Genomic DNA, 18511 nt, shown 5'->3' with positions numbered 1-18511 from the left:
TTTGCGCTCTCCTCCCAATATATGATTTTCTCAATATTATTCATTTGTTCATTACATGTGTATGAATGTTTTTGTAGTGTGACAACAAAGAATCCAAAACGAATCAATGACATCAACAATTATTTTTGGTCAACGATGAATCATTTAGAGTCCTTGTTAAACTTAAAATTGTCCAAATACTTGGAATTTCCACAGTAAATGTTGTCAGATTTCAGTAGTACTTCATTTAAGCAGACTGATGATGTTAATTTGCAACATCTGCTTTTACTTTGGAAAACAATAATCCACATTTGTCCGGATGCTATGGAACTGAATCATAATTCATTCACATTGAAATACTGCCCTTTTTTGAATAAAGAATAGAAATTCCAACATGTTTTTAATCGACGCAAAAATCCATGATACGGTTAATTGCAGCCCACGAAGGAAGTGTCATTAGAATTCCTGAGCAACTGGAATCCATGAGGTCAGAAACATGCGCAATAGAGCAAGGCGAGCGGCCTGTTGCGGCATTTCTGCTGGACTTTTTTCTTTGGGAAATCAAATCAAATACTAATTCCTCTGCAGATCGCATTTATCAGCATGAATAGCAACAAATGGGTACAAAGGAACACTCACTGATGGGGTCCTTAGCCAGGTAAGACTTGGGCGAATCCTGAGGAACTCCGATTCCATACTTGTTGACCGCCATCACGCGGAAGTAGTACTCGATGCCAGGAGCCATGTTGGTCACCTTGAAGCTGGTCTTTTTCAGGTCCTCGGTGCATTTGTTCCAGGTCTTCCTGTCCACCTCCCGTTTTTCCACAATGTAGTTGAGGATGGGGCTCCCGCCGTCGTTCTCCGGCGGCAACCAGGACAGCTGCGCTGTCGTTTTGGTGACATCGGTTGCCTCCAGACCACCGACGGGACCGGGAGTGTCTAACGGAGGGCAGAATCCACATTTGCAAATCAGCTCATCGTCTTCCAAAACCACTTTTCAACCTAAACGTCAGCAACTGCTTTACTAGCCATTTGCGACACCAACGACACATAGCCGATGTCGAACCACAAATGGATGACGTTCCACTGTAAAACTTTTTCCATTAAGACGACTTTTGAGAAATAGAAGATGATGTCCCTTTTCTTTATTTCTTACCTTTTTTTTCTGGAAATATTATTATTATTATTATTTTTTGCATTATGTTTTGCGGATCCCTGCTATTTGCAAAAAAAAATAAAAATAGATATATATATTTTTAATGGGGAAAAAATACGGGATTGCCTCCGCACCCCCAAAAATCTAAAACATTCATTTTTAAAAATATGAATACAAATAGAGGGGGGGAAAGCAGCGAGCATGCTGAAAACAAAACTTCATGGTGGGGCTAGAGCAAATCAAATTGCTAGCTTATTGCTCGGGGAAACATCCGGAGTCTCCAATCCAATGAAGTTGGTGAAGAAAGGTTGGACTGTACAGAATCTTCACGGTATAGTAAAAAGTTTGGACTCTTTCTCACCGAGTACTTTGACACGAACAAAGACGGCCTTCTCTCCGACCGAGTTGGACAGAGTCAGTGAGTATTTTCCAGAGTCTTCTCTGGTGCTTTCAGGAATGACCAGGAAGGACATGGTGTCCACTTGGTCCACGTGACCTCTGCGAACAACGTTGTCCACCCCAACGCGCTTCCAGGTGACCTTGGGGGCGGGGCGTCCTCTAATCACGGCAAAAAGTCGGATTGGACAGCCGGCCCGGACTGACAGACCTTTCCTCAAACTTGCGTCCAGGTCAATCTCGGGAGCCTCTGTTGCCGGGGGGAAACACATCCAAAGTTAGACCACTTCCTGTTGTTGACAAGGTACACAAGCTCACCAAAATGATTACAACCCAGTCAACCGAGTTATGTTCGTACCCAGGATCTCCTTAGGGAAGACGGCCTCCTTTAAGTAGGCGTGACGTCCCCAGCCCACTTGGTTTCGGGCAGAGACCTTGAACTCGTACTCCTGTTTCTCATCCAGCTGTCCGATGGTGAACTCTGTGATGACCAGGGGCCCGTGGGTGTCGATCCTCTTCCAGCCTTCGGTGGGCTTCTCCGGGTCCGCCTCACTCTTCAGTCTCATGTCCAGACTGTAGCCCATGATTGGCGCACCACCGTCGTACACGGGTTTAGACCAGGAAAGGGTGATGGAGGACTTGGTGCTGTCAGCCACCTTCAGGCCTGCGGGCGGCCCAGGAGGTTCTGCAATGGAACAAAACAAGATGAATAACAATCCGGTGTGCCTCTTTTTTGATGAACATTTATGCACAGTATGCTGCTGAGTTTGAATGTCGGACATGGTGTCATACTTGGAGAGCCAAGTCATTTTTCTGCTAGTGCTTGGTGTTGGAAATTGAAGAGATACAGGGACGGACAGTGTTCCGGCCGTTGAAGGTAAACTCACCGATGGGATCTTTGGCTGTGACGGGTCTGCAGGGTTTGCTGGGATCTCCCAGACCGACCTCATTCTCAGCCTTGACTCTGAATTGATACTCGTGGTTGGGGATCAGGTTGGTCACCTTCATGCGTCTCTCAGGGATTGGACTCTTAGTGCACGGCACCCAGCGTACTGCCCTCTTTTCCTTCCTCTCCAGGATGTAGCCCGTGATAGACTTTCCTCCATCATTCTCGGGAGGAGCCCAGACCACCGTCATCTCCTCTTTGCTTATCTGCAACACAACAACAGGATCATCATCAAGCATTTCTGCCGTTTCTTTTACAGACAAAATTCTGCTTAGACCAAAGCCTCCGTTTGAAAAAGGATATCTGTACTTTCTAACTATCCACCCATCTATCCGTCAACTGTATTTCCGTCCAATGTGAATGTTCAGAACCGACCTTGGTGACCTCGGGGGCATCTGGCGGTCCAGGTCTGTTGAACTGAGTCCTGACGGTGACAGGCTTGCTCTCCACGGCGGGCCCGGTTCCCATCTTGTTCTCAGCCCGTACCCTGAAGATGTACTCGTTGCCCTCCACCAGACGGGTCACATTGCAGTATGCCGTGACGACCGAGGCAGAATATGTGGACCACACCATCCTCCTGGTCTCGCATTTTTCCAAAATGTAACTGTCCACCTCGCAGCCTCCGTCATCCTCGGGCGCGTCCCAAACCACTCTGCACTTGTCTGCTCCAATGCCCGTGACTCGTAGGTTCCTGATGGCTCCAGGAACGTCCAGGACGTTTACGCTGGCGTATGCCGTGAAGGATCCGGCCGAATTGGTGGCAGTGACGACGTACTTGCCGGAGTCGGTACGTCGGGACTTGGTCAAAAGGAACTTGGAGTAGTCAGAACCGGTCTCATAGCTGATTCTGGGGTTGTCTCCAGTTGCCTTGTCCTTGGTCCACTTGACTTCAGGTTGAGGCTTCCCTCTCAAGGCAGCTTCCATCCTGACAGACTCTCCGGCCTTCACCGTCAATGTTCCGGAAAGCTTCAGGTCGAGGACAGGTTTCTGGATCTCCTCTCGCACCAGGATGTCGGCCAATTTCACCCAGCCGCTCTCTCCTCCTTCATTGACGCTTTGCACCCTGAAAAAACAAATGATGTGCTTTAGCCAGTGATGCCAGAAAGGACCAAGCAAAAAAATTATCCACATTCAAATCTGTTTCAAAAACTCTAGCAGCTACGGCAAGTGGTTTGAGGTACCTGAAAGTGTACGTCTGGTTTTCCACACACTTGTCCGCCAAAAAGAAAGTGTTAGTTAGGACGCGGGTGTTGAGTTTTTCCCATTCCTGCGCGTCTTTGGCTTTGCACTCCAGGTTGTAGGAGAGGTTAGGGCTGCCGCCGTCGTAGTCGGGCCTCCTCCACCTCAGATAGACGTAATTCTTGCCCATGTCGGTCACCCTGAAGTTCTCGGGCTCGCCTGGTTTTTCAATGGGGTCGATGGCTAGCACAGGGACCTTGGTCTCCACGCAGGGCCCGGGTCCCATCTTGTTTTCTGCACAGACACGGAACAGGTACTGGTGGCCCTCCATCAGCTTGGTCTTGATCTTGCGGTTGGTGCAGTGGGAAGAGATCATGGACCACATGCTGACGCTGGGTTCTCGGCACTCCACAATGTAGTTGGTGATTTCAGAGCCACCGTTGTCCTTCGGGGCCTCCCAGTTGATCATGCAGGAGTCCTTGGTGACGTAGGTGGTATGGAGGTTCTGGCAATGGCTGGGCCGGTCCAGAACATTGACAGTGATGCAGCAGGACGCTTCTCCGCCCTCATTTGAGGCCTTCAGGGTATATTTACCGTGGTCGGCTCTGGTGGCCTCCTTGATCTTCAGCTGGACCACAGGCAGGTTTTGGATCATAGTTACACGTTTGCTGTTCTCCAGAATAGTCTCTCCTTTGGACCATAACACTTCAGGCTCGGGACGGGCCTTGACATAGCCGATGATGTTGACGTTGTGTCCGACGCGCACGGTGACGCGCTCACGACATGTGGCGTCCATTTCAATCTCCGGGGGGATCAGAATGTCTTGAGCTGTGACGGACTCTGGAATTTCTCTGGACTCGCCGTCACCTATCATATTTGAGGCAAACACCCTGAATCTGTAGGTACCGCCCTGCTCGAGCCCCTTCACCGTGTAGGCACACAACTTGATGAAGTCGTCCACGTTGACTTTCTTCCAGTCTCCGTCGGCTTTCTTCATTTCCACGGTGTAGCCCAGAATGGGACTGCCTCCGTCTTTGGTGGGTTTGGTCCACACCAGGTCGGCCGTTGATTTGCTGTAATCTTTGACTTTGGGGTTGACTGGGGCGCTCGGGACCGTGATCTGCCTGCAGGGCTTGCAGAGGTCAGAGATGGGTGAGGGGCCACTGTAGCCGGCACTATTCTCAGCAAATACTCTGAATTCGTACTCGTTGCCTACAAACAGGCCCTGCACCCGGTAGCGGAGGTCCTTGCAGGGCGTCTTGTTGACACGGATCCACTTTCCTCCTTTGTGTCTGCGCTCAACGATGTAACCGGTGATCTGACTACCGCCGTCAGACAAGGGCATGGTCCACCCGACCGTGACGGCATCCTCGGAGACGTCGTAGGGCAGCGGCTTACCGGGAGGACTGGGCGGCATGAAGGAATGCTCGGCCACCGTAGGCTTGCTCTCCAGCGGCGCCCCGATGCCCATCTTGTTCTCTGCACAAATGCGGACCACGTACTCGACGCCCTTTTGCAGGCGCACGATCCTGAGCTTGGTGGCCAAGCTGCCAGAGCTAACCCCGCCCCAGGTCTCCTTGTTGGAATCTCTCTTCTCCACGACGTAGTTGGTGACTGGGCTGCCGCCGTCGTCCTTGGGAGGGCGCCACTCGATGGTCATGGCGTCAGGAGACACCTCCAGGATGTTGACGGGTCCGATGGGCGCCGCCGGGACGTCCAGGACAGTGACGTTCAGAGCCGCTGTCTTGGTGCCGGCGAGGTTGGACACCGTGAGCAGGTAGGTGCCGGTGTGGTTTCTGGTGCACTCGTTGATGGTGAGAACGGTGGAGAAGTTGTCGGTGTCGATCTTGACGTTGCCTCCACTGGTGATCTCTTCTCCTTCGATGGACCACTTGGCGGTAGGGACTGGCATTCCTCTCATGATGGCGGGCAGCCTGATGGTGGTGCCCGCCTTCACGATGATGCCCTCCGTCAACTTGACGTCCACCTCGAGGATCGGGGGCACTGTTGACGGACGACAAGCAGGGTGTGAGAACTTAACACTCATTTGATTCCACCTTACTTCCATTTCAGCTCGGTTCATGCAAACATATTGAAACATCCCAAAGGTTGTTGTTTTTTTTTGGTCAGATATTGTTATTTCACACGACAGCTCACTAAATGCATTACTACTATGCTGTTTATTCTTTTTGCTCTTTTTGCTAAAGACAAGAATCACCCCGCAGGTCTCCTCTTTTCCCCTTAGTCTTAATCTTACCCAGTTTTTCCTGGCACAGGATGGGGACGGTGGTGTCGGGTCTGCTGAGGCCAATGGCGTTCTCGGCTCTCACTCGGAAGCGATAGGTCTTGCCTTCTTCCAGACCCGTCACGTGACTCTCCGGGATGCTGACCGTCTGCCACTCGTGCCAATCCTTGGCTCCTTCTTCTTGATACTCCACCAGGAAGCCTGTAATCTCGCTTCCGCCATTTCGGTCGGGCCAGTTCCAGACGAGCGACACCTCCGTCTTGTCCACGTCCACGTGGTGAAGGTCTTTGGGTGGACCGGGAGGGACTGCGGGAAAAACATGGAATGAAAAACTTGTGTGTTGGAAGGGTCCCCGTTAGCGTAACGTTAATACTAAATCCCGCTCGACCATCTTGGGCGTTTTGTTACTTGAACATTAGCTAGCTACCGGATTCTGGGGAGACCAAATGAAATGGCTTGGTGTTTACATGCACAAGATTGCACCCGCTCGAAATGTAATGAGTCCGTTTTCCAGTAAAAAATCAGCTGGAAGTGACGCTTAGAGGAAGAACATGTCGCCCTTTACTTGGACAACTGTTGAGCGGAAGTCCTTTTTTACCTTTTCCTAAAGCTATCAAACATTCTGTCGGCCCCTCGGCTGCAATTCTGCATTGCATCAACAGATCGGCGTTGTCGCTTTGATAGGATACAGGCAGGACAGGTTTTGCCCCTTGGAAGAGATTGTGATCTGTTTTGATGAACAACCAGTGGGGAAAGAAGAAGACGGATACTCCCCAAGAGTCAATCAATTCTTGTCAATTCCCGATTATTGTTGCCTTTTGCGGCTGCACTGCGTGGTGCTGAACTTTTGGTATTTTACGTCAGGCACCTTGTTGGGCAGCTAGAGGTACTGGGGAACTTGTGTGGACTTAATTATATGAGTTGTAATTATTGTCTTCATTGACACAGTAATTGTTGTCTGTGGTGTTAATTTCGTCAACGAAAATCATTTCCACAACACAGGTTTTTCACCGGACTAAAACTAGACTAGACTAAAACCCTCATTAATAAACAATACCTGGGACTAAAGCAGTATGCATTTTTGTTGACATTATCTGCTGACCCCCAAAAAAAACATAGATAAAAGGATTGTCCTGACTAAAACTATACTAAAACGTTGACAGTTTTTGTTGACTAAAACTAGATGAATAAAATGATGTTTTCTTGGACTGAAATAAAGACTAAAATGCTAGTTTTATAGTCGACAAAAAATATAGTAAATAAAAACGGGATGAGGTTGACTAACTATGATAAAAACTAACAAGCGTGATTGAAACTGGATACAAATATATATATATATATATATATATAAAAAAATGGCGGATAAAATTAACACTAGTTGTCAGATCATTTTTTTGGAGGGCAAAACATGTTGATTTCCAAACGGGAAAAGTATCACTGCTCAGCAAACTACGTCACTTTCATCAAGTGGGCCAGGCTGGAAAATGGAAATGCAAAAGATCAGCCAGACGAAAAGGACCGCGGGTGGAGCCACTACGGAGCCATTTTTGCTCATCCTGTATGACAACATTGTTTCCGACACGAGTGCAAAATGTCGTGAGTGTTTGTGCAAGGGCCTCAAAAATAGGTTTCAGAAAACAAAGAAGAATAAAGTGCCCAATCCCCAAAAGGACCTTGCAGCAGGAGCCGTCTCTTCTAGCAGTAGCTTGGCTGAAAAGGACTTTTTTGGAAGCAGTTCTCGAGCGTGAGGGTGAGAGCGGCCGCTAAAGAACGCTTTACAAAGTCTTTTTTTCATCAACAAGTGGGCAAAACAACGGGGGTGGGCCATCGGCGGATCGGGGCTACTCACAGAGCGGATTCATGGCTTTGATGGCCTTGGGCGTCTCCACGAATTCGCTGCGGCCGTACTGGTTCTCAGCCGCAACTCTAAAGGTGTAGGCCAGCCCCTCCGTCAGGTGCTTTAGCATCATGCTGCGTTTCTTGGACGTGGAGCACACGGGAACCCACTGAGTGGACCCCGTGTCTTTCTTCTCCACCACAAAGTTGGTGATGCGAGTGCCACCGTTGTCCTCCGGGTCTTTCCAGGACAGGTAGGCTGAGTCGCTCCTGACATCTGACACGCGAAGGTGCTGGACAGGACCAGGTTTGTCTGAAGACAAAGTGAGGACAGTTCGTGAGGACAGTTCGTAAGGACGCCCACAACACTCACAAAACTTTGGGCCAAATTTGAAAAGGTTGAAAATTCAGGGGAATGGAATTTGACTTTCTCTACATTTCGGTCCGACGGTTGAAATTGCACAAAGTTGCTGTTGGAGCCGAAGGGCAAAATTCACAACAATGGTTCGATTCATGAAATGTTCCGCGGCCATCCACTCGTACGCCTTTTTGTGACTCTTCCAATCTCTCCGTTGCAAGCAGAAGATGAAAGTGTGCGACTCAAAGCTGAGTAGCCACTTCCTGTTGAAAGCCTGGTCCCGGCGATCAAGATTTTGCCGTGGTTTTGGAGCCCAGTCTAAGCCCATGCCCAGTCAAAGCCAAATTATCCCAAGTGGTGCCCATGTGGGCTCCAACTGTACGTGTTTGCTGGGAACTGATTGGTCCATTGATGAATCCAACAAGAGTTGTGAATTTTGTCAGAGAACAGCAAGTTGTGCAAAAAGTACTGAAACATTCAAAGTTCAGAGGAGGTCGTATAAAGTTCCCCTATAAAGGTTGTAGCAGATTTGAGTAAAAACACGTCATAACGTAAATATGAATTTGTGGCGACTTCCTACCAAAGACCAAGACGGTGCAGGTGACAGTCTTGGAGCCGGCAGGGTTTTCCACGGTGAGCGTGTAGTCTCCACAGTCGTCACGGTTGCAGAACCTCATCTCCAGCTTGGTGCCCACTTGGTTGGTCTCGATGTCGGCCCGGGTGGGCACGTCGGCGTCGTTCTTCTTCCAGACCACGGAGGGGAAGGGCATGCCCTTGATGGCGGCCATGAGAGTGATGTGGGTGCCGGTCAGGGCCTTCACCTCCCGAGTCATGCCGGCATCCAGAATCAACTCTGGAGCTTCTAAGGTTGTGACACGCAAACACACACTTAAGTTGCCCGACCGCACAACGACGGTTTTCCAGCGCCAGTCCGAGTCGCTCACCGAGTCGGTCCTTCACTCTGACCGGTTCTTTGATGTTAGCGGGGTCCGACTCCCCGGCCGCGTTGACGGCCTTGACCCGGAAGCGGTACAGAGCGCCATCCTCCAGGCCCACCACCTTGAACGTGGTGCCCTGGCAAGAATCTGGAGTGTGGTTGACCTGGAGGAGGACGGAAGCAGGACGGGTTTCAGTGAGTGTCAAGTAGCGGTGGGAAGTCACCAAGTGCTAATCCTCATGTCGACTTTGCTTTATTTCTCTGACGGCCATTTAGTTGGACTCCTTTCAGTGGAAAACCGATAGCTGTCCTTGCTAATCCTGACTTTTCGAAAACGAAAACTACAATTGAAAAATATTTTACATTTCCCCAACTATAATCAAATATCTTTTTGCTATTGTCTTTCAGTGCATTTCATACATGAACTTGCGGTTTATTATGGAAGAAGAAGGAAGGTCCAACAGACATTTGATAACTGACCTTATTACGCAATATTCCTTTGACCCTGTTTTTGGCACTACAACGCCATAGGCAGCTATTCGTGTAAGAATTTGTGACCTGATTTTGTTTTGAATTTGAAAAAAGTCAAAACAAAATAAAAATGAGTTTAAATGAAAAATCCCAAACGAGATTAACACTGGTCAGTACTTGTCTTCCCCCCCCCCAGACAAGTACCCTTCCAGAATGTTGGTCCAGAGTAAAAAAGCGAGGATCAGCTGACCTTGTGCCAATCCTCCTGACCAGCCTTCTGGAACTCCAGCAGGTATCCAAAGATCTTGCCTCGGCCGGTGTCGGCCGGCGGATCCCAGGACAGAGTCACCGACTCCTTGGTGTGGTCCACAGCCTTGAGATTTTGCGGGGGGCTCGGCTTCACTGCGCAAAAGAGCGGCAAAGGTTGACAGCGTCACAGGCCCAGCGCAAGCAAGCAGCTGTTTTCAAAGTACACTTCATCCCAGCATCACTTGTCACAGATCCAATTCAATCCAAATCCCATTTTGTGTTCTCTGTAGTAGTTGATTGGATTCATAAACGCAACACACAGCAAAAAAAAATCCTCACTTCAGATGTCCCAAAAGGGTGTGGAGGCTTCCTTCAGGTTGCCGACCCCTGGCCTGACCCAACTGCGGCAAAAGGACGGATGTTGCGTGTCTTACCGATGGGATCTTTGGCGAAGACGGGCTTGGACGGCGGGCTGGGGTCACCGATGCCCACTACGTTCTCGGCGCTGACTCTGAATTCGTACTCGCAACCCTTGAGCAGGTCCAGGACCAAGTACTCCACCATGGGATGGATCTTTTCTGTGTTGCAGCGGACCCATCTGCCGAGCACAAACAAATCCAGCTGCAGTCCGCGTAGACTGTCAGTCATCCGCAAAAGTGGAATGGAGGCACTTCTTGGGGTCACGATTGGTTTCCAATTTGCAAAAGCCAACAGGCAAGAAAGCAGACTTTCCTTCCCGATAGACTGTGTGACTCCATGAGGAACCTCAAACAAGTGGTTTTGCCAGCAGCCAGGCAAAGTGCCGCTTCTGCAGCCGCACAACAACTTTTCTGCTCGGCGCCCGGATGTCCCTGCTTGCTGACTTTGTGTTTAGTTCTACTCTCATCTAGACATGGGCCGATAACGCTTTGACGATTTACCGTGGTTTTAAAAAGTCAAGGTTTCGATAACCGCTAATACTAGTCAGGTTTCCATCCCATTGTTTGGAATTTTTTAAGCAAAGTTGCTGAACATGCGACTTTTGCTTGTTTCCATCTGTTCTTCATCTGTTTGCAAATATTGAGAGGGGACTCCGCCGCTGTAGGTGGCGCTATACACCATAGAGATGTGAGAACAGGAAGCCGTGTGATGACGTCGTATGAGTTTGCGTTTCTTGATCAAACGAAGCGTTTCTTTGCTGTTTTCTATCTAAACTTGCATTCATATTCGCTTCTTTAATGAATTCCAAAAAGATTGCCCCCCCCAAACATACTTGACTTAATCGTGCGACATTGCTTTGTGACTACAAACCTACGTGTGACGTCATATCCAGTCAAAACCTGCGACGTGTATCCGGTCTTTCCAGCGGTTATTCGCAAAATCTGTTGCCATCGGCAAAATCCGCATTTTCCTTTTTCCCCATACGCTTCAAAATCCACCCCCTCTAAGAGTAAAATTTGCTTTTTTTGTGTGCAAATTTCGGGTCCTTTTTCCAATTACTGGCATTTCCATTCAGTTTTATTTTGGCATTTCTTGGAAATTCTAATAAAAATGGGTGGATGGAAAGCCAACTACTGTGACTTGCTAAGAATTAAAACAAGAAAGAATGTCAACATTTTATTTCAACTTTTCTTAATGGACCAAACATTCTATATTTTGTTTTAAAATGAAATAGAATTGTGTTGAATGAAAAAAAAAATCTGTATTTATTGACCCAAATATTTGAAAAAAGGACATTTTAGAGCAGTCATTTTAATACCGTGGCTCTGCAATATTTTAAAACATCGGCCCACGCCTACTCTCATCTTCGCTTCCTGCTGTAATTTCCTCCCCAAAACGAAACATGTGTGAGTGCAAATGTCAATATTGACTTTGAAAGTCAAGTTAGAGTTTTGGTCAGGAATCTGCCGAGCCTGCCTTGTCCTAGTCCTGTAAACACGGAGACTCTCAAATCAAAGAACGTCTCCCATGAAAGACTAAGTTGCCCGCATTCAACTTTTGCGCCAGCCGACAGCGACGGACTTTTGCTACCTATTGGCCATGGTTTCCTTCCTCTCCACGATGTAGCCCGTGATGGGCTTCCCTCCATCGGCCGGAGGCTCCCAGCGAACGAGGGCCCGGTCGTGGTACACTTCCTTGACGGTGGGTTGCTTGGGAGCGTCGGGCACCCCTGCGGCGCAAAGGCAAAAACAAGCCGTCACAGGCTGCTAACTTACAAACATTTGGCACTTTTGGACTTTTCAAATTCTGGTACTTTGACTTGCTCTTTCTTTTTAGTAGTATTGCGTAATAAAGTCAACTCTACTTCTTCCTTTGACTTTCATTCTTTTGTACCGACAACATTAATATGGAAATGAAAACATCAACCCCGAAAGCTCATGTACAAAATGAATTGACACAAACAAAAACAATTTTTTCTTACTATAATTATTGTTAGTTTTATCAACGTCAGGTGTTGTTTCAGTTCATTTTCCCCCCAAAATACTTTTTGTTCCATTTTGTTTTCAATTGTATTTGCGGTTATGCTGTTTATTTTCATTAACCTTGCTTAGTGTATGAGAGCACCCGTTGACTTACTGAACATGTCTTTGGCCTTGGTCTCAGCGGACAGCAGCGGGTCGCTGATGCCGTAGATGTTCTGGGCCATGATTCTGATGATGTACTCACGACCCTCAATCAGTTTTGGGACCTGAATCAGCAAAAGGCTACAGTTACACAAGGGCGGGACAAAGCTCGGCCGAAGCGTCAAATCCCTGTAAGGGTAAAAGTCCGGACCCTGCAGGTGGTCCTGGTGCAGGAAGTGGTGACGGGCATCCACAGGTCTCTGTTGGTGTCCCGCTTCTCGATGATGTAGTTGGAGATGGCGCAGCCGCCGTCGTCCAGGGGAGGTTTCCAGGAAATGAGCATGTGGTCTCTGTATACCTCGTCAAAGACCACGGGGCCCTCGGGAGGCTGAGGTCGGTCTGGCAGGAGGACGCATTCACAGGTCAAGCGCCCGCGCTGTTGACTTTGAGTCGCTAACACACTACGCCGCACGCGGTTGGCGACTCACCCACGACGGTGACGGCACAGATTCCAGTTCGCCTTCCGGCCGCGTTGTCCACGCTGACGCAGTAGCGTCCGCTGTGGTCTCTCCTGGCCTTGATGAAATCCAGGCTGAGCTGTGTGGCTCCACAGCGGACGCTGACGTCCTGGTCCGGCTTCAGCTCCTCCTCGTTCTTCGTCCAGGTGACGGTTGGCACCGGTTTGCCGCTGTAGCGGGCGGACAGCGTGCAGCTGTCTCCCACCTTCACCAGCATCTTGTCTCGGAAGTCCAGGTCCAGGTTGGGTGGTTCTGACGGATGGGAAACCACAAACATGGACTCTAAGATGCGGATTCAATCCCACTCGCTTGCCTTTTTTTAACAAGTTTACTGCAAATGTTGTTTTATTCACCCATCCATCAATCCATTTTCTTAACCTTATTCCTCACAAGGGTTCCGGGGTTGCCGGAGCCTATCCTAGCTGGCTTCGGGCGCTAGGCGGGGTACACCCTTAACTGGTTGCCAGCCACTCAAGGGCACACACAGACAAACCACCATTCACACTCACAATCACACCTAGGGACAATTTAGAGTGTTCGGTTAACCTGCCGTGCATGTCTTTGGAATGTGGGAAGAAACCAGAGTACCCGGAGAAAACCCACACAGGCACTGGGAGAACATGCAAACTCCACCCAAGAAGGCCGAAGCCCAGACTCGATCTCATGTCCTCTGCACTGGGAGGCGGACGTGATAACCAGTCAGCCACCGTGCTGCCATGTTGTTTTATATTCTATATTCGACATATTTTTATAATTTTTTTGTATGTTATCGTAATTGAATTCCGCCACATATCTGAATGGGTTAGACCTGAAGAAATCCTTTTTGGTCAGGCCCTGGCCTCTTTTACTCACCCAGCTCGTCCTTGCACTGGACGGGTTTGGTGGCAAAGGAAAATTTGCCTTGTCCCACCATGTTGACGGCAGCCACTCGGAACTCGTGGCTGGAGCCGTCCTTCAGGCCGCACAGCGTGAACTTCATGTCCATCAGCTTGTCGGCACCTCCCACGCCAACGAAGCTGTCTCGGCCGATCATGCGTGACTCAAGGACGTAGCGGGTCACCTCCGCGCCCCCGTCGTACTTGGGCGGCCTCCAGGAGACCGAGATGGAGTCCTTGGTGATGGCTGTAATGATCAGGTCCTCCGGACGCTCGGGTACAGCTAGAAGAGACGAGAGTGCTGTTTGGCAAGACCTTGGCAAGACCTTGGCAAGACCTTGGCAAGACAGCGAGCACTGTGGGGTGGACTGAGCGGCGCGACGCCACGGTCGGCATCTGCGTCTCACTTGTACTCCAATTTGTATTTTCTTTTTTCATCTGCTCATTTTTCAGGCTTTTTTGCAAGCAAACCGTAAAGCACAGATGTCAAACTTCCCAACTGTGATGCATTTGATGGCATGAGAGCGTTTCCCCGTGATCTCATAAGTACTTTCAGGTGGCAGAAGACGGACTGAGTTTTCTCTGACACAAAGCGGATGATGGAGGTTTGCTTGCGCTCGTCTCGGTACTAATTACAACTCAATCAAGCGTCCTGTTCCTTTTCCAGCTCATTTCAAGCGTCTCTGATTGTTTTGAAATGTTGAAATGGTCTTGCCCCAGCTCACCTCTGGGAGCTCCCCCACCGTGCCTCAGATGAGTGGACCAAACACGAGGTAGCGAGGACTAAGCGGAGGCTCGGGAGCTTTTTCTGTCCACCTTCCACGAAAGGTTAGGCAAGCGCCCTCGCTGTCCATTCTTAAAACACATTTGTATTTGCTGGCTTTTGATTTGGACTCAGTATGGTTTTATGGTGTTTACTGTTTTGTCTTTCTTTTTCTGTGTCTGATTTTTACTCCATATTGCATGCAGCAAAGGAGGGTTGTTTGCCAACTGCTCTAGAAAGTTGCATGGAGCGGCGCAGCCCCAAACACGAGCTTGTGCGCTTTCAGTCTTCGGCCCCTTTTCTGCCACCCGGAAGCCCCTGACCAAACAAAAAACAAAACAAAAACAAAAGTTTGTTTGCCAACACTTACAGATGGGGTCTTTGATGAGCACGACTTTGTCCGTCTCCACGAAGGGTCCCATGCCGATGATGTTCTCGGCGGCGATTCTGAAGAAATACCCTTTGCCGTCCAGCAGTCCCTGCACCACGGCGTTGTTCCTGGTCACCGTGTAGGTGACCGAAGTCCAGCCCATGCGGTCCGACTCCCGCTTCTCGATGATGTAGTTGGTGATGGCCGAGCCGCCGTCGTCTTCGGGGGAATACCAGGTCAGCTTGCACGAGTCGTTGGTCAGGTTCTCACCGGCGAAGGGGAGGCCGACCGGTCCGGGGACGTCTGCGGGCCACGGACAGGAATTTAGCACTCATCGCATTTGCGGCCGTTAGATCACAGTTCATCGCTCCAAAACACACGACAAGTCACGGATGGTTGGCAAAGTGTCAAGAGTGGCTGCAGATGGCCAGCAACTCCAGAGTAAGTAAGTGCAATTTCTGCAGAAATTGCGTGGGAATACTGGAAGCCGAATGCTAATAGCTGAATGCTAACACCTGAATGCTTATGAAGTCAATTGAAAGATAAATGATGTGAAAATGACAAAGTATTAATTGTAGTTGAAAGATAAATGAATAAAAAAAAAACACTTGAACCCGGGAGGCGGGAATTTTTGAAGCAAGTTGAAATTTATATGGAAAAGTGGAACTTATGATATCCAATGGAAAAAAATAAATAAATAAATCACTCATTAGCGCCACCTAGGCATGTAGTACCCTCCCTTAATTTAGATGGAAAAGTGGAACTATGATAGTCGGTCCCTTAGCATAATTGCCATAGATATATTTGCAATGTACAATGTCAGAGGTGGGATTCAAACCTATGACCTACTGGTTACGGGACAAGGCAATTTACCAAATGCGCCACTAAGCAGCATCAGAGAACTGGTAATGATGGTCAGTTGTATGTATGGAAGTGGGTGTGGAAAGTGGGACTTGTTCATTAAAAATGAATTGGTCAAAGTTGATCTTTAACGTTCAATTGTGAAGTTATGTGGAATCAGACCATAAATACCCCGGAAGGCGGCCATTTTTGAAGCAGGTAGAAATTTGAACGGTGTAAATGGGATGTATTATGTGGGAGTTATTGCACGGCAAAAAAGTGAGGAGAATAAAATGCTTTAAGTAAGAATAAAGAATGTCAATAACGTATGCTTCCAGCATTCTCACAAAAAACGGTCGCAGGCAGCTGGCAACGAATGAAAACTGGATCCGAAGACTGGGCCAGACTCGTGGAGGGAACTCTTGCATGCGCTAGTTGCAGATGGTCAGCAATGGACGAGAGACCGCGGACGAGAAGTGGTCATGCAATTTTGTTGTCCTCAGCTGGAGACAAGTAGACAAGGACGTCAAGTCAGCCAACTCACCCAGGACCTCCACGATGATCGCCTTCTTCCTCTCGCCGCCTTCGTTCTTTGCGCAGAGCGTGTAGATGCCCTGGTGCTGGCGTTTGCAGTTTTTGATGACCAGCGAGTTGGAGATGCCTGTGGTCTCCACCGCCGCCTCCTTGGGGACCTCGCCGTCGTCTCGGCACCAGCTGATGTGTGGCGCCGGTTTGCCCGACACGTAGGCAATGATTCGGATGGTACCGCCGGCGTGGACCACGATCTTCTCCTTGACGGAGGCGTCCAGGTCCATCTCGGGCGCAACTGAAGGACGAGGGGACGTTTGGTGAGCGATTTAATAAATGTTTGCGGATGACATTCAGAATATTTGTTCAAGTCAAACTATCGGGGTCTGCTTTTTCTCACTTTCATTTTAAATGATGCAAGTCATCAACTGATTAGAAAAAGAGGAGGATGAGCGTGTGCAGTGGATCAAAAAATGTTGAAGACATCCTCATAACGTGAAATGTCGAAAGAATTAACACGTAACGGGTGCTCTTTAAATTTGGCAGGGAAAAACTGTTGATAAAAAGTTCATCGGGATTAATCAAAAATCTAAACTGTGATTAATCTGATTAAAAACTTGACAGCTCTAAACACAACCCCCCAAAATAATATCAATCCGTAAGTCAAGGCAGCGGCGAATTTGGTCTTACTTGTTCTGTCTCTGGCTTCGATCAGCTCCGAAACGAGCCCCGGTTCACCGACGCCGGCGGCGTTCACGGCTCGGACCCTGAAGCGGTACAAAGCGCCTTCTTTGAGACCGGCCACCACAAACTTGGTTCCTCTGATCGCCGTGTCCTTGGCCTGGAAGAGAGCGCAACACGGCAGTCAAGGACACGTTAAGGTTTCGGGGACGACAGACTGGAGTGGCCTAGTTGACCTTGTGCCAGCTCTCTGGGGCCTCGGGCTCTTTCTCCTCGTCGGCGCTGCTCAGAAGAAGCAACTTCCTCTGAGCCTTCTTCTCCTCCTCTTCCTTGTTCACCTCCTTGAATTCCACAATGTAGCCCGTCACCTTGGAGCCTCCGTCCACCAGGGGAGGAATCCATTCCAGCTCCACCGTCGACCTGGTCCAGTCCGTCACCTTGGGAGTGGGCGGGCCGGGTGGCTCTGCACGTTACGCAAGACAAGAGGCCAATGTCAACAAAGTCGTTTGGCCTTGGGAAGGAAGTCGCGTCACAGCTGATGAAAACTCATGAGCGGATGGTCAGAAAGTCACGAAAGCTGCCGATAACTGACAACGCAAACGACAACTAGTTGTGGACGGGTGGCAACTCGTGAAAACATGTCGCAGACGGCTGGCAACTCATTCAGACGCAATGCGGAAGACGGAAAGTCATGAAAACTCGTCACAAACACAAACAAGTTGCAACTCGGGATGCGCAATCACGTCAGCAATTATCCACCAATTTGACGTCATGCAGATCGAGCAGATAACTAAGAAATGCGCTCATATGCGCTAATTGACTTGCCACGTTGGTCCATCTGTTGTGGTTGTGGCTCAAGTTGTGGCCGACTCCCAAAGCCCTCCCCTCCCCAAGGTGTCGCATATTTGTGAGGTCATAATGCGCGAGACCTTGCGTTGACAGAAGACGCATCATGATGACGTTGCAGTCGCCACTGTAGGCTTTCTTGACTGTGTCTCCCCAAAATGCTACACTTGCAGTTTTTAGTTGCATTTTTAAACCATGACTGTTTTGTTTTGGTCAATTGAAAATGGGTTATTGGTTGTCCTTGAAGCAGAGATCAATCAAATTCACCTTCATGGTGCTTTACAAAAATGTTTCAATGTATTCGTACATGCTAGACTTAGAGTCGGACTCCAAAGTACATTTGTATTCAAGTTCATTTTGCAAACAATTATCGGCTTACTTATCAGTGATCAGTTTGTAAATGATTGGTTTATCGCTATCGTTTGAAAATAGCATTTTCGTGCATGCCTAGATGCAACTCATCAATACTAGTTGCAGATGGTCAGCAACTAATACAAGTAATAAAAAACTAGTCGTGGACGCTCCAACCGATGAATACTCGCTGCGGTATGTTGGTAACCGGTGGAAACGAGTTGTGGACAGTCACGGACTTAAGAAAAAGCACATCATGGAGATCAACTCAGCAACTCTTGAGAACTAGTCGCAGATGGTCTGAAACTAGTCGCAAACAGTTGGCAAGCTGTTAGGATTCATGTACATAAATGTACTCCATATTTCCTCTTAAGTATTGTGAAGCATTTATTCTGTGAAAGGGACTCATGCTCCTTCATCTTCAAAAACAAGAACTGTGGCCTT

At 48.8% G+C, this 18511-nt stretch overlaps 1 protein-coding gene across 2 annotated transcripts in view; it reads right to left on the bottom strand.

Annotated features, from left to right (window-relative positions):
* Positions 1-18511, bottom strand: part of ttn.2 (titin, tandem duplicate 2) — a 206585-nt gene that overhangs the window by 57406 nt on the left and 130668 nt on the right. For both annotated transcript variants that reach the window (XM_077579402.1, XM_077579403.1), the window contains 21 exons: positions 17107-17333; positions 16880-17030; positions 16206-16487; positions 14822-15124; positions 13666-13971; positions 12784-13065; positions 12507-12694; positions 12309-12420; positions 11763-11901; positions 10187-10350; positions 9754-9905; positions 9040-9196; positions 8676-8957; positions 7751-8050; positions 5914-6207; positions 3659-5660; positions 2853-3540; positions 2419-2683; positions 1890-2216; positions 1497-1781; positions 619-918 (listed from right to left, as the gene is read on the bottom strand). In XM_077579402.1, the coding sequence (XP_077435528.1) occupies positions 619-918; positions 1497-1781; positions 1890-2216; positions 2419-2683; positions 2853-3540; positions 3659-5660; positions 5914-6207; positions 7751-8050; positions 8676-8957; positions 9040-9196; positions 9754-9905; positions 10187-10350; positions 11763-11901; positions 12309-12420; positions 12507-12694; positions 12784-13065; positions 13666-13971; positions 14822-15124; positions 16206-16487; positions 16880-17030; positions 17107-17333 (7206 nt within the window). The remainder of the gene's footprint in view (positions 1-618; positions 919-1496; positions 1782-1889; positions 2217-2418; positions 2684-2852; positions 3541-3658; positions 5661-5913; positions 6208-7750; positions 8051-8675; positions 8958-9039; positions 9197-9753; positions 9906-10186; positions 10351-11762; positions 11902-12308; positions 12421-12506; positions 12695-12783; positions 13066-13665; positions 13972-14821; positions 15125-16205; positions 16488-16879; positions 17031-17106; positions 17334-18511) is intronic.

This window comes from Vanacampus margaritifer, chromosome 11 (genome assembly GCF_051991255.1).
Source record: "Vanacampus margaritifer isolate UIUO_Vmar chromosome 11, RoL_Vmar_1.0, whole genome shotgun sequence".
In the NCBI taxonomy this organism is placed as follows: Eukaryota; Metazoa; Chordata; class Actinopteri; order Syngnathiformes; family Syngnathidae; genus Vanacampus; species Vanacampus margaritifer.
This window is presented reverse-complemented; position numbering and strand designations above follow the sequence as displayed.